Raw genomic sequence first — 14,948 nt, forward strand, 5'->3', positions numbered from 1 at the left:
TCTTCCCCTTGTCTCAGTCTAGCACCCTACTCGTGCCTTCCGTTCTGCTAATGACTGAAAACTAAAATCCAAAATAATCCGAACCTCCCACTCCCATTTCCCAAGACTTCTCACATGCTGCGCTAATTCTTTGGAATGCACTACCCATGGCAATTCAATTCCCAATACCCACAGTTTTAAGCGTGGCCTAAAAACGCATTTCTTTCGACTGGCCTATCGCCTCACCTCACTTATCTCACTATCCCTGTTTTGCCCATACAACATTTTCTTCAAAATCAAGACCCTCAGAGAATCTGTTCAAACACCCTCTATGCACTTAATAGCCCTCGGTGATCGGTTCATACAGATGAACACCCTATTTAGTATATTATGGCTGTATCATACAATATAAGCATATTTTACCATCCACCTTTCATGTCTCCCCTGTTTCCTCATAGATTGTAAGCTTGTGAGAAGGGCCCTTACTTCTCTTGGTATCTGAGATACGTGTTATTCTGTAATGTCTTTTATTGTCCATACAAGTCCCCTCTAAATTGTAAAGTGCTGCAGAATATGTTGAAACTACAAAAATAAAAATTATTATTATTATTGTAATACCTTACTGATTGCTAGGGACCCTTCTGGCAGTCCCATTCATAAGGGATGGTTCCAAGGTGTGCATTCACAGCCATTAATCTATTAAAATGGGACACAATAGAGCCGATTATCTGAGATTGGTGGTGGTCCCAATGGTGGCAGGTATCACCTGTCCCATGAATTGATAACCTACTAAGTTGTGAGACCCTCTTTATTAGGACTGAATTGTGAGTCTAGACACAGTTCCTAGAGGAGAGTGTCGTGTCACTGTATTTTTCTAATCCCTTTAAGTGTGCCTAAAATATGTATGGCCTTAAAGGAGGCATGTTAATATAGGTAGTAACGTAAGGCTATGTGGCTCTCACCAGCTCATGAGGTTTAGTAGACATCTGCCTCTGACTATTGGAAAACACTGAAGCACATGAATGCGTAATATTTCCACCATAATATGGAAAAAAATGATTTTTTTGACCATCTGTGGTATCAATTTGCTTTTTCTTTCTACTTCACCTCTGAGGGACCTGCCAGCAGATTAAATTAATATTACGCCATTGGACTTTACTAGAAGTTTCCTTGTCATTCCTGTAAGGAAACAAGACCTTACTTTGTCAATCTGTACGGCAGGAAACCAGTTCAGTAAAGAGTATTCTGCTGCTTCTGATAACAGGACACGGGGCAAGTGAATATTTCTCTTTTAGAACAGGAAAAGGTCCCGATTTCCCAACAGCACGGTAGGAAAACAATACTGAAGTGTTCTGGCATTGTATGTGAGCCATGAGTAATGCTACGGCTCTCGGGTTCACTGGCGTTACCGGTTTTTCTGCACTGACCTGCGCTGGGATGGATGAAGCGATGAAGAGACCTTATCTTCACAGAACTTTCTCATGGCCAAAGTGCTGAGTGCCTGATCCACACTGCAAAAGGAAACAACGCGTGTGACCGACGGCGGAGAGAAGGGAGAGATAGGAGGAAGCACGAAAACTGGAAACAATTCTGCAAAATCATGGAAATAGAATACTTACTTTAAAAAGTAAAACAACCCGTGAGGTTATGAAATGATTCATTTACTTGGCATCTGGTGCTTTTTGCTGACGCTATGTACGACCTATATCTTGGCGGCTGTCGAGGCTTTTCGGAAATTCTATAGCTGGAGGACTCCAGTTGCCAATCACTGGTTTACATCATGCCATAGATCCTAGATATAGAGTGACTCGCAGCATCTCGAGTAATTCTACCATGTGCATATAGGCTTCCCATGATACACAATGGATTATAAGGGGTTCTCCACCTATAAACCCTTTAGGGCCGGGTTTATGTACCCCACCAATGTAGTGTTCAAGAAAATCTCTTATAGATCACTGTCCTATAATCTTCAAAGCAATCTTATGTAATGGTGGGTAATCTGCCTGCACCACAGTGTACATCATTGATGAAAACCAGAATTGTAAATAAATAACTTGGCACTCAACTTGGTGAATAGTGGTAGACAAGAAAATCAAAATTTATTACTTAGGGTAGCAGTCCAGCAAAATATTAGACGTTTCGGTCAGACATTAAGACCTTCTTCAGTAAACTGCACAAGTATATAACAAAATATAACAATCACAATGTTGAAAAAAAACAATATAGACAATATTTGAACAAAATACAAGGAAAATCTCATACATGTGGTGGGAGGGAAGGAGAGAGAGGTAGGGAAGTCATAATTTTAACATACCCGACTGCTGTGGTGTAGGAGTATAGGCGGTACTTTATATGTATATGACTGAGTGGTCCTATGAATAACACCGTAGGACCTGAATGGTAATGGTAGGTAGCCTAAAACAATAGAGCATCATATGAGGAAAACGTGCCATATCGGTACCTAGATAATGTGGAGAAGTAGTACTAACCGAACCAAGGAATATCTGTGCAAACCCACAGGAAATGAATGCAAAGAATAACTTCGGAGAAGGAGCTGCAAAAGTAGGATAATGGATAATAAATAATAAGCCTAAACCATAAAAAAAGTTAAATAAATAAAACGGAATAACACCTACTAGGGATAACTATGGCTCCAAAAGTAGTATCGCATACATGGCAAAAGATAGTATCCAGAGGATAACTATGGGTAGAAAGAAACAAAACAAGATACTGTAGTCGGGTCTATGGGGTTGGGAACCATATTTAGAGTCAAAATGATGCTCACCAAAAGTGAGGAGGTCTCAATTGAGACGCACCGTGAGAAATGGGAGCGGAATTATTCAAAAGAAATATCTGGTAAAGAACAGAAAAGAAAATGTATAAGGCTCTATAGTGAAACATAACCCAAACAGGAGGGGAGGAAACTACGGGCAAAACAGCTCACCTATTATATAGAGAATCCGGGAGTAATCCATATAAAATTGCAAATATCAGGCAGCTCCTAAAGCAAGTGAATAATAAGTAGCGGACTAAATATCGGCAGGCAGAGGACCAGAGTAGTACAATAGACTCACCGAAAGGACGTGGGCCGAAGGGGAACATCAACGCGGTGTCCACCGCTGGTTGAATGATCCGAAGCTGAATGAGCCGGGCTTCATAGCGGAGGGGCGGGACTACCCACCGGAAGTTCGGCCGGCCGGAAACCGGCGTGAAGCACTATGGGACATGTAGTCCCGGTGGCGGAATATCGAGGGACGCGTCATCCCAAGGATGACGTCTAAAAGTCCCATAGTGTTTCACGCCGGTTTCCGGCCGGCCAAACTTCCGGTGGGTAGTCCCGCCCCTCCGCTATGAAGCCCGGCTCATTCAGCTTCGGATCATTCAACCAGCGGTGGACACCGCGTTGATGTTCCCCTTCGGCCCACGTCCTTTCGGTGAGTCTATTGTACTACTCTGGTCCTCTGCCTGCCGATATTTAGTCCGCTACTTATTATTCACTTGCTTTAGGAGCTGCCTGATATTTGCAACTTTATATGGATTACTCCCGGATTCTCTATATAATAGGTGAGCTGTTTTGCCCGTAGTTTCCTCCCCTCCTGTTTGGGTTATGTTTCACTATAGAGCCTTATACATTATCTTTTCTGTTCTTTACCAGATATTTCTTTTGAATAATTCCGCTCCCATTTCTCACGGTGCGTCTCAATTGAGACCTCCTCACTTTTGGTGAGCATCATTTTGACTCTAAATATGGTTCCCTACCCCATAGACCCGACTACAGTATCTTGTTTTGTTTCTTTCTACCCATAGTTATCCTCTGGATACTATCTTTTGCCATGTATGCGATACTACTTTTGGAGCCATAGTTATCCCTAGTAGGTGTTATTCCGTTTTCTTTATTTAACTTTTTTTATGGTTTAGGCTTATTATTTATTATCCATTATCCTACTTTTGCAGCTCCTTCTCCGAAGTTATTCTTTGCATTCATTTCCTGTGGGTTTGCACAGATATTCCTTGGTTCGGTTAGTACTACTTCTCCACATTATCTAGGTACCGATATGGCACGTTTTCCTCATATGATGCTCTATTGTTTTAGGCTACCTACCATTACCATTCAGGTCCTACGGTGTTATTCATAGGACCACTCAGTCATATACATATAAAGTACCGCCTATACTCCTACACCACAGCAGTCGGGTATGTTAAAATTATGACTTCCCTACCTCTCTCTCCTTCCCTCCCACCACATGTATGAGATTTTCCTTGTATTTTGTTCAAATATTGTCTATATTGTTTTTTTCAACATTGTGATTGTTATATTTTGTTATATACTTGTGCAGTTTACTGAAGAAGGTCTTAATGTCTGACCGAAACGTCTAATATTTTGCTGGACTGCTACCCTAAGTAATAAATTTTGATTTTCTTGTCTACCACTATTCACCAAGTTGAGTGCCAAGTTATTTATTTACTATATTTACTGGTGTGGGTAACCTCACTTGAGCACCGACACAGCTGTACCACGCTATACTTTACCATTGAAAACCAGAATTGGGCATGTGACCTGCAGTGGTTCATCACCCTCTCCTTATAAAAAAGGATTGTAAGAAAACTGTAATGTGTTTTCCTCAACTGGATAGACTACCAAAATTATTCAGAGGGCGTAACGACAGTCTGTTCAGGAAGACACAAAACCATCACCGGAGGATAGAAGAGAGACCTCGCTAGTCTCGGCTAAGCTCATTGCTCATTACACCCCAAAAAAAATAAACCTGGAATTTATCAGAATGTAGCCAGGTGGAAACCACAGGCGTCCATGAGTAACACCAAAGTTCACCTCAGGTCTCCAGAAACAAAACATCTGACTGACCCTAAAATAGTTAGGATAATGTTCAAAGGAAAAGTGAGTGAAATGTGAATTATCTGGTACACTCAAGAGTAAGACGGCAGCACCAATAGGCAATAGCGGTGGTTGTGATGATGTGGAGATGCGTTACCGCTTAAGGACCTACAAAACCTACAGTTAATCAAGAGACTACCAAAGGATTTGTCTTGGCTTCTATCTGCAGGAGCGCACTGCTCCCCTGCCTCCTGGCATCCTGTTTTCCAGGGAGGTGGTGAGCTCCTGCAGATTGACATAACTGTGCTGTTGGTCCAAACTGTGCGCTCTCTGATGCTGCACGCAGAGGAAGGGGCACTGAAGCCTGCTGGATAAAATGCCAACTTCAGAGCAGAGCTAGCAATCAGACACTGCCAATAGATTACAAATGTGTTTGGTAACTCAGGCAATGAGCATTACACTATAGGATTTTTGTATCCTTCCATTCTTTAGAACAAAGAGGATTTTGAAATAGGTTGTAAATTTCAAAGTTACTTGTTTTTATGAGCACTTTGCAATTTTGCCAATTTAAGAAGATGAGACAACACCTTTGATGCCTGATTATCTGTCCATCAGACAAAGCTAGATGTGCTAACAAGATCAAAAGCAAATCTACATCTTTAGAACAAAGCAGAATTAAAGTTAAGGTTTTGGACGGTCCTTGTCAAGCACTTGAATTGAATCTATGTTCAGAAACTACCATTATATCAGATCACTCACACTGTCTTCAATACAAATATGAAAGATGGATTCTAAGTTATTACAGACACTAGTTCTCATCCTTTATGCTCCTTTAGTCATATGCTGTAGGGATGTTGGTTCTAGGTCTCCCGCAGCTCGCATGACATTGTTGTGCCCTGTGACCCATGCAGTCAATCAGCGGCAGCTATTGGGATGCCGCCTTTTCACTTCTTCTGTTTGTCCAAAGTTCACACCTTGAGCCCAATAGCGGCCAATGATTGGCAGCAGGGCTCACCTGGCATAACAATGTCACAGGAGCCCCAGGAGCCAACGTCTAAGCCAAAGGGCTAAGCAACAGCACATGTGAAAAAGACTTGGGTATACTAATAGATCATAAACTGAACATGAGTCAATAGTGTGAAGCAGCGGCAAAAAAGGCAAATTCAATTCTTGGATGTATTAACAGAATCATACAGTTTAGATCACGTGAAGTCATTATTGCCCTCTACTCCTCTTTGGTCAGACCTCATCTGGAATACTGTGTCCAGTTTTGGGCACCAAATTTTAAAAAAGACATCAACAAACTGTAGTAAGTTCAGAGAAGAGCGACCAGAATGGTGACCGGTCTGCAAACCATGTCCTATGAGGAACGGTTACAGGATTTGGGAATGTTTAGCTTGCAAAAAAGAAGACTGTGAGGAGACAAATATCTCAAGGGCTGTCACATTGTAGAGGGTTCATCTTTATTCTCACTTGCACAAGGAAAGACTAGAAGCAATGGGATGAAACTGAATGGGAAGAGACACAGATATTAGAAAAATGTTTTTGACAGTTAGGGTGATCAATGAGTAGAACAGGCTGCCATGAGAGGTGGTGAGTTCTCCTTCAATGGAAGTCTTCAAACAGAGGCTGGACAGACATCTGTCTGGGATGATTTAGTGAATCCTGCTTTGAACAGGGGGTTGGACCAGTTGACCCAGGAGGTCCCTTCCAACTCTGCCAGTCTATGACATCAATAGAGCAGGTCCAGTGCAGGAAGTGAGTATATGGGGTTTTTACATTACAATTGGGTCTACTTAATTTAAAAAAATAGTAGCAATTGAAATTAAGCACCAAATACCTTGCGGACACCTTGCTATAATGCATGTAGGATGCGATTACCACTCCTGTCTTCCCCTGATTTCCCTGGCAAAAGAAAGAAACATAATAAATTAATGGTGGCATAAGGTACGGTAAAGTGACCTATACATTTGTCTAAGATATAGGGAATATATAGTTTATATTATTATTTTTTTCTGTTTTGTAAATGTTACTTTTTTCTGTACATAACTATGGGGGCAGTTGTTCTGTTCTGATACAGCACCAACATGGACCATAGGAAACAATAAACTGCAGATGTTCATTGGAGGAATGTACTGAGCATGCTCTGTGACCTGTGCAGAGGCCACTGTACAGGGAGGGGTAGAAGGTGAGCTGTGATCATGTATGGTGAATATTGTGAGACAAGTCATTGAAATCCTTCCGTGGTGATAATGAGATGTGATCGCTACTGAACGAGAAGTCACAGCTTAGATTTAGGCTCAGGTAATACCTTGCAGTGTAGGACAACCACATGCTGTGGGTCATTGTTTAGCCAGGCTTCCATGGCTTTACAAATGGAGCATATCACATCAAGAGATGGTGCATGACAGTCTGGCCAAAAAAACTCCTGAACCTAAAAGACCGTAAAAAATGTTAATGTAAATTATACAGTTATAGGTTGTTTTTTTGACATTGCTTGAAAAATTCTACATTACACATATAGGGTATGAAAAAGACTGATTTAGCAGAATCCCACTCACTCATAAGAGAGAAAGTATTGGGCAAAGTCAGGTCATTGCTGGAGGGAAGGAGGAGGGCTAGTGAAAGCAATATTAGACAAGAGGTGCTATGTCTGGAGAAGGGGTGGAAGTCAAGGTCACGGACAAGGCCGACTGATCAACCACAAAGAGCTGGGTTGGCAAATAATCAAAATAGAGCAGCTACCACCAGGTTCACAGGAAGATTGTTCTCATATAGACGCTTATATATTTCCTGTATAATAACCCATTGATGAAAGTGAATGAGTTTCTGTGGTGGTTCGAGGTGTGTGGGGGTGGGAGGTCGTTGTGGCGATGCTGAGGGATTATTAAGAAGGCTGGAGGGCTGGTGGGATACGGAAAAAGCACAAGAAGAAGAAAATAATGAGTAATATAAAAAAAGAAACACTTCGATGCATACGTTAACATCTTAATGCACATCATTGTGAAATGTCAGTGTGGTGGCCGATTTTGTCTTAGACAGCACACAGTCACATTGAGTAATGTCCTATACTTCTTCTCAAATCGGATCAGAATAGGAAATGCCCTGAGTCTCATGGATCTCACCCTCGGATCCATAATTTTCACGGATGTGTGAACAGATCGATGAAACTCTTAGGGTTCAGGTGCCAAATTGGGCAGCACGACAATATTTCACACAGATGTGTCCTTTGCCACACATCCTATTTACCCAGACCCAATGTTGATACTCACTAATGTGTAATACATTTACCTTTGGGTTGAGCTTTTTAATGTCATGTCTTTTTCTTGACAGGTTAAAAAACTGTAAAAAACAACAAACAGTAAAAACCATATGAATAATTAATCAAAAAATGAGATAACAGCGATTTTATCTGCTTATTAAAATAAATGAACAAATGAGCACTGGAGCTAAGGACATATTTTAGAATTTAGAATGCCCTATGAGCTACATATATCTGGTGTCACATCATAATGTTGTAAGATGTCCATGTAGGCATCACCCTACATGACCATGGTGGCTAAATGTTGTGCCATGAGTGGTAGCTATAGTCATAAAACCTAAGCAGGTGAGGTGCTTCTAGATTACATTTGGATTTTTTTTCTAGCGACAGCCGATGTTACATCTATGATAACAATTGCAGAGTTTGTGAAAAGAGATCTTTAGGATATAGATGAAAGGGAGAAGTATTTATGATAAGGGGAACCGCTCTCACCAGGTACTTGTCCTCATGTTTGGATCTCAGCATGCTTGCCACCTCCCGCAGATTGCTTCGATATCGTTGTTCTTCCAGGATGGTGGGGAAGAAGACACTAATGATACGTTCAGTGATATATGTCAGGTCCAGGTCATAGTTGCGCTGGATCACTTGATCTAGGCTAAAACTCCTGAAATTAAAAAAAATACAGTAGATCTAATGATCACAATTACCTGATAACCTGACACATTCCACACTTTTGAGAAAGATCAAATGAAAGACCACAAGCTTCATAATTAAAGCTAATTACAGGGAAACTCAACATAGGACCAACTTGTTGAGAAGACCCACCCCATATCCAGACCAAAGTCCTTCTTACAAATTTTCAATTCCACCATATGTTATCAATACTGTCCATCTTTGGGAAGACCATGCCCTATAAGACTACTTTTTAATGCAATTTTGGGTGGTGATCACAAAGAGACTTCACTATATATAGTTGACTTTATCATTCCAGGCTGGGGTGTTGTATACAAACAGTAGTAAGTCTCTCTCCTCACCTTGGTAGGGAGCTCCTTTGTTTGACGTTGAGAGATTTAGTAGAACCCTGAAAAAAAAACATAGCAACTCAGTATACAGCATGGGCAGAAGGTAATCACTGTAGTTGTAGTCAGGGATCTAGCAGTCAGGATTCTGAGGAAAAATTAGTAACACCCTTATAAATAATTTCACCATTACCACAGAACGACCCCCATAAACTCAGGGTCCTCAATAAATAAATTCTGGAAAAAAGCAGCACTCTAAAAACTTTAATACACTGGAGAGTCGATTCATTATTGCTTTTGTGTCTAGTTTTGTGTTTGGTTTTTGTTTGCTCAATATTCATCTTTTCATTTCCAATTTTTTAAAGTCACACATCTATCTATCTATCTATCTATCTATCTATCTATCTATCTATCTATCTATCTATCTATCTATCTATCTATCTATCTGTTAAGGTACCTTCACACATAACGATATCGTTAACGATATCGTTGCTTTTTGTGACGTAGCAACGATATCGTTAAGGAAATCGTTATGTGTGACAGCGACCAACGATCAGGCCCCTGCTGGGAGATCGTTGGTCGCTGAGGAAAGTCCAGAACTTTATTTCGTCGCTGGACTTCCCTCTGACATCGCTGGATCGGCGTGTGTGACACCGATCCAGCGATGTCTTCACTGGTAACCAGGGTAAACATCGGGTTACTAAGCGCAGGGCCGCGCTTAGTAACCCGATGTTTACCCTGGTTACCAGCGTAAAAGTAAAAAAAACAAACATTACATACTTACCTACCGCTGTCTGTCTCCGGCGCTCTGCTTCTCTGCACTCCTCCTGCACTGGCTGTGAGCGTCGGTCAGCCGGAAAGCAGAGCGGTGACGTCACCGCTCTGCTTTCCGGCCGCTGTGCTCACAGCCAGTACAGGAGGAGTGCAGAGAAGCAGAGCGCCGGAGACAGACAGCGGTAGGTAAGTATGTAATGTTTTTTTTTTTTACTTTTACGCTGGTAACCAGGGTAAACATCGGGTTACTAAGCGCGGCCCTGCGCTTAGTAACCTGATGTTTACACTGGTTACCCGGGGACTTCGGGATCGTTGGTCGCTGGAGAGCTGTCTGTGTGACAGCTCTCCAGCGACCAAACAGCGACGCTGCAGCGATCGACATCGTTGTCGGTATCGCTGCAGCGTTGCTGAGTGTGAAGGTACCTTTACTGATATATCATCTATCTATCTATTTATCTGTTATCTACTGTATCTATCTTCTATCTATAGATCTATCTATTATATCTACAGTATCTATTATCTATCGATCTATGTATCTATCTAATATCTATCTATCTATCTATCTATCTATCTATCTAATCTAATATGTAGCTATTTATTATACAGTATCTATCTATCTATCTAATATCTATCTATCTATCTACAGTGCCGGCAAAAACAATCTTTACACTTGCGCAGCAAAAAAAAAAACTTTACATATAAAATCCACATCATAAATTCACTTTTTAAAAGTGTACACAATGGGGGAGATAATAAAAAACTGTCTAATATTAAAGTTGGCTTTGTTGCAAATATCAACCAATCAGCGCTCAGTTTTCACTTCTCTGGTTAAGCGAAAGCTGCACTCTGACTGGTTGTTATGTGCAGCTCAGCCAGTTTTGCTATTAGGCAGTCTTTTGTTATCTCTCTCAGTTTTTTATTATCTCCCACAATGGGTCGAAAGAAGCTTAAAACGGAAGAGAAATCCCGTGCCTTGACTCTGCTCGAGAAGGGGGTTCGGTGATTGCTGCAGCTAGAGATCTGGGAGTGTCAAGAGAAGCAATTTTTTGCGGTCGGCGGCATCATTTCCTCCTGGGATGGTACCGCAGAGGAAGTCAGGCTCTGGCGCACCTAAGAAGACTTCACCAAGGACTGATAAGCTTCTGAAGCGTGAAGTGATGTCACATCCTTCTATAACTGCTGTTGAACTAAAAAACAAGTACCCTATGCTCCTCCAGAACATCACAACTAGGACAATTCGTCACCGCCGAAGGACCTGGGTCTACCAAGTTGCCGTGCTGCAAAGAAGCCCCTGCTCACCGCAGCAATGAAGAAAAAAAGGCTTGCCTTTTGTAAGAAATATCAAGATTGGACATCTGAAGAGTGGAAGAAAGTGATGTTTAGTGATGAGAGCACTTTCAGGCTGGTCAGGGGAGGCTCAAAGGTTGTGCGTCGTCCGAGTACCGTGTCACGGTATGACCCAAAATTTACAGTACTAAAGGAGGTGCTGAAGACACTGTGGGTAAACATAGACTCCACATACCGTATATACTCGAGTATAAGCCGAGATTTTCAGCCCAAATTTTTGGGCTGAAAGTGCCCCTCTCGGCTTATACTCGAGTCACAGTAGCGGTGGGGTCGGCGGGTGAGGGGGAGAGGGCGCTGAAGTATACTTACCTAGTCCCAGCGATCCTGGCGCTCCCCCTGCCGTCCCACGGTCTTCTGTGCTGCAGCTTCTTCCCCTCTTCAGCTGTCACGTGGGACCGCTCATTAGAGAAATGAATAGGCGGCTCCACCTCACATAGGGGTGGAGCCGCCTATTCATTTCTCTAATCAGCGGTGCCGGTGACCGCTGATAGAGAAAGAGGCTGCGGCACCGAAGACAGCTGTGACAGGCAGAGGGAGCGTCAGGAGCGCTGGGAGCAGGTACGTATGTAATATTTACCTGTCCGCGTTCCAGCCGCCGGGCGCCGCTCCATCTTCCCGGCGTCGCTCCGTTCTGACTGTTTAGGTCAGAGGGTGCGATGACGCATATAGTGTGCGCGGCGCCCTCTGCCTGATCAGTCAGTGCGGAGAGAGACGCCGGGACCGGACGCTGGGGAGCTGCAAGCAAGAAAGGTGAGTATGTTTTTTTTTTCTTTTATTGCAGCAGCGGCAGCGGCGGCGGCGGCACAGATTTATGTGGAGCATCTATGGGACAAAATGAACGGTGCAGAGCACTGTATGGGGCACAGCTATGAGGATATATGAGCGGTGCAGAGGACTGTATGGGGCACATCTATGAGGATATATGAACGGTGCAGAGCACTGTATGGGGCACAGCTATGAGGATATATGAACGGTGCAGAGCACTGTATGGGGCACATCTATGAGGATATATGAACGGTGCAGAGCACTGTATGGGGCACATCTATGAGGATATATGAACGGTGCAGAGCACTGTATGGGGCACATCTATGAGGATATATGAACGGTGCAGAGCACTGTATGGGGCACATCTATGAGGATATATGAACGGTGCAGAGCACTGTATGGGGCACATCTATGAGGATATATGAACGGTGCAGAGCACTGTATGGGGCACAGCTATGAGGATATATGAACGGTGCAGAGCACTGTATGGGGCACAGCTATGAGGATATATGATTGGTGCAGAGCACTGTATGGGGCACATCTATGAGGATATATGAACGGTGCAGAGCACTGTATGGGGCACATCTATGAGGATATATGAACGGTGCAGAGCACTGTATGGGGCACATCTATGAGGATATATGAACGGTGCAGAGCACTGTATGGGGCACAGCTATGAGGATATATGAACGGTGCAGAGCACTGTATGGGGCACATCTATGAGGATATATGAACGGTGCAGAGCACTGTATGGGGCACAGCTATGAGGATATATGAACGGTGCAGAGCACTGTATGGGGCACATCTATGAGGATATATGAACGGTGCAGAGCACTGTATGGGGCACATCTATGAGGATATATGAACGGTGCAGAGCACTGTATGGGGCACATCTATGAGGATATATGAACGGTGCAGAGCACTGTATGGGGCACATCTATGAGGATATATGAACGGTGCAGAGCACTGTATGGGGCACATCTATGAGGATATATGAACGGTGCAGAGCACTGTATGGGGCACAGCTATGAGGATATATGAACGGTGCAGAGCACTGTATGGGGCACATCTATGAGGATATATGAACGGTGCAGAGCACTGTATGGGGCACAGCTATGAGGATATATGAACGGTGCAGAGCACTGTATGGGGCACAGCTATGAGGATATATGAACGGTGCAGAGCACTGTATGCGGCACAGCTATGAGGATATATGAACGGTGCAGAGCACTGTATGGGGTACAGCTATGAGGATATATGAACGGTGCAGAGCACTGTATGGGGCACAGCTATGAGGATATATGAACGGTGCAGAGCACTGTATGGGGCACATCTATGAGGATATATGAACGGTGCAGAGCACTGTATGGGGCACAGCTATGGGACAAAATGAACGGTGCAGAGCACTGTATGGGGCAGAGCACTATATGGGGCACAGCTATGGGGAAATATGAACGGTGCAGAGCACTATATGGCACAGCTATGGGGAAATAATGATCTATTTTTATTTTTGAAATTCACCGGTAAATGCTGCATTTCCACCCTAGGCTTATACTCGAGTCAATAAGTTTTCCCAGTTTTTTGTGGCAAAATTAGGGGGGTCGGCTTATACTCGGGTCAGCTTATACTCGAGTATATACGGTACTTAGCCAGCCTTGCTGAATCCATGCCTAAACGACTGCAGATGGTGATAAAATGTAAGGGTGACATGACAAAATACTAATTATAATAAAATATCCACAATAAAACACTTGAATCCACTTGAATATTAAGATTTTGTGGTTTCATTGAACTTGTAAAGATTTTTTTTGCCGGCACTGTATCTATCTATCTATCTATCTATCTATCTATCTATCTATCTATCTATCTATCTATCTACCGTATCTATCTATTATCTATCACTCTAATTATCTTTAGATCTGCTAAATATCTAGTTATTTCTCAAACTCAACTCAACTCGTGCACTTTTGTCTTTTTACATCTCTTTTAAAATGCCCCATAAATTAAATAAGAAGTAATAGAGCATAAGAGAGGCTGTATAATGACCTATGTGATTATTATCATTAATTATGGGCACTTTCCATAGCTCTTGCTCAAGAAAGACTATCACTAATAACTATCGGACCACTATTTTCGGACTGTGTAGCCCGCCATGAATGTGGGTTTATAGGGTTGCATTTATATAAAGCGATAAAAGCTCCTGAGACAGGGAAGCACATAAAGGCTGTGGGATCCACTTCAGCACACAACAATCCTGTTCCCACAGTGGATCAGTTATACAATTCTCCGCAGCGCCGCCACTCCCCTTGTTTCCCGCTTGTTTCAGCACAGGATTGCAAAACTCTAATGAGAAAAGTGACTTGTGGTGTTTATTCAGGAGCAGCAACAGCACAAAAAGCCGAATAAAGCCAGAAGGTCGAGAATAACAACTAGTTCCATCCAAGAAAGAATTCTCTTTACCATGGCCGATGCTTTACACGCCATTGAGTCACTTACATGATTTCCATGTAAAATCCATGACCAACCCTGACCTTATTACTAAATGATATATGCATAGTCAAAAGATAGCTTTGGATAAAGGTTTAATTTAATTTCTTGAAGGAAACCTGCATCACCATCTGTATGATAACCCAGAGCTGAATTCTCAGTTCTGCTGACTGCTATTGAGAACAGTCAAGAAACTTCTCTCCACATTTCCAAAGTTGGCCATGCACATTGGTGCCATGCTCCTGCCATCAAAACTGATGAATTTGACCATCTAATGTGTACAGGACCTGTTTGACAGCACCCTGTTGGTAGAATGATGCCGAGATAGAACCGGATGGGGCAATTGAATTTCAACATGCCCAGTTCTTTAGTTTCTATGAAAGATAGTGTCACTGAAGTGTCTGGTAGGAGCTTAGTCTGTCTCTTCATATAGAAGACATCCATGCTGGACCAAGCAAAGCGGGCATGTGTGGGGTGGGAT

At 42.7% G+C, this 14,948-nt stretch overlaps 1 protein-coding gene across 1 annotated transcript in view; it reads right to left on the bottom strand.

Moving 5' to 3' along the window:
• Positions 1 to 14,948, bottom strand: part of TNS2 (tensin 2) — a 186,186-nt gene that overhangs the window by 60,802 nt on the left and 110,436 nt on the right. The window contains exons 6-11 of the mRNA XM_069758793.1: positions 9,110 to 9,156; positions 8,568 to 8,739; positions 8,105 to 8,155; positions 7,125 to 7,247; positions 6,654 to 6,718; positions 1,407 to 1,490 (exon numbers count right to left, since the gene is read on the bottom strand). Coding sequence (XP_069614894.1) covers positions 1,407 to 1,490; positions 6,654 to 6,718; positions 7,125 to 7,247; positions 8,105 to 8,155; positions 8,568 to 8,739; positions 9,110 to 9,156 — 542 coding nt within the window. The remainder of the gene's footprint in view (positions 1 to 1,406; positions 1,491 to 6,653; positions 6,719 to 7,124; positions 7,248 to 8,104; positions 8,156 to 8,567; positions 8,740 to 9,109; positions 9,157 to 14,948) is intronic.

The sequence above is a fragment of the Ranitomeya imitator genome, chromosome 3 (genome assembly GCF_032444005.1).
Source record: "Ranitomeya imitator isolate aRanImi1 chromosome 3, aRanImi1.pri, whole genome shotgun sequence".
NCBI classification, from domain to species: Eukaryota; Metazoa; Chordata; class Amphibia; order Anura; family Dendrobatidae; genus Ranitomeya; species Ranitomeya imitator.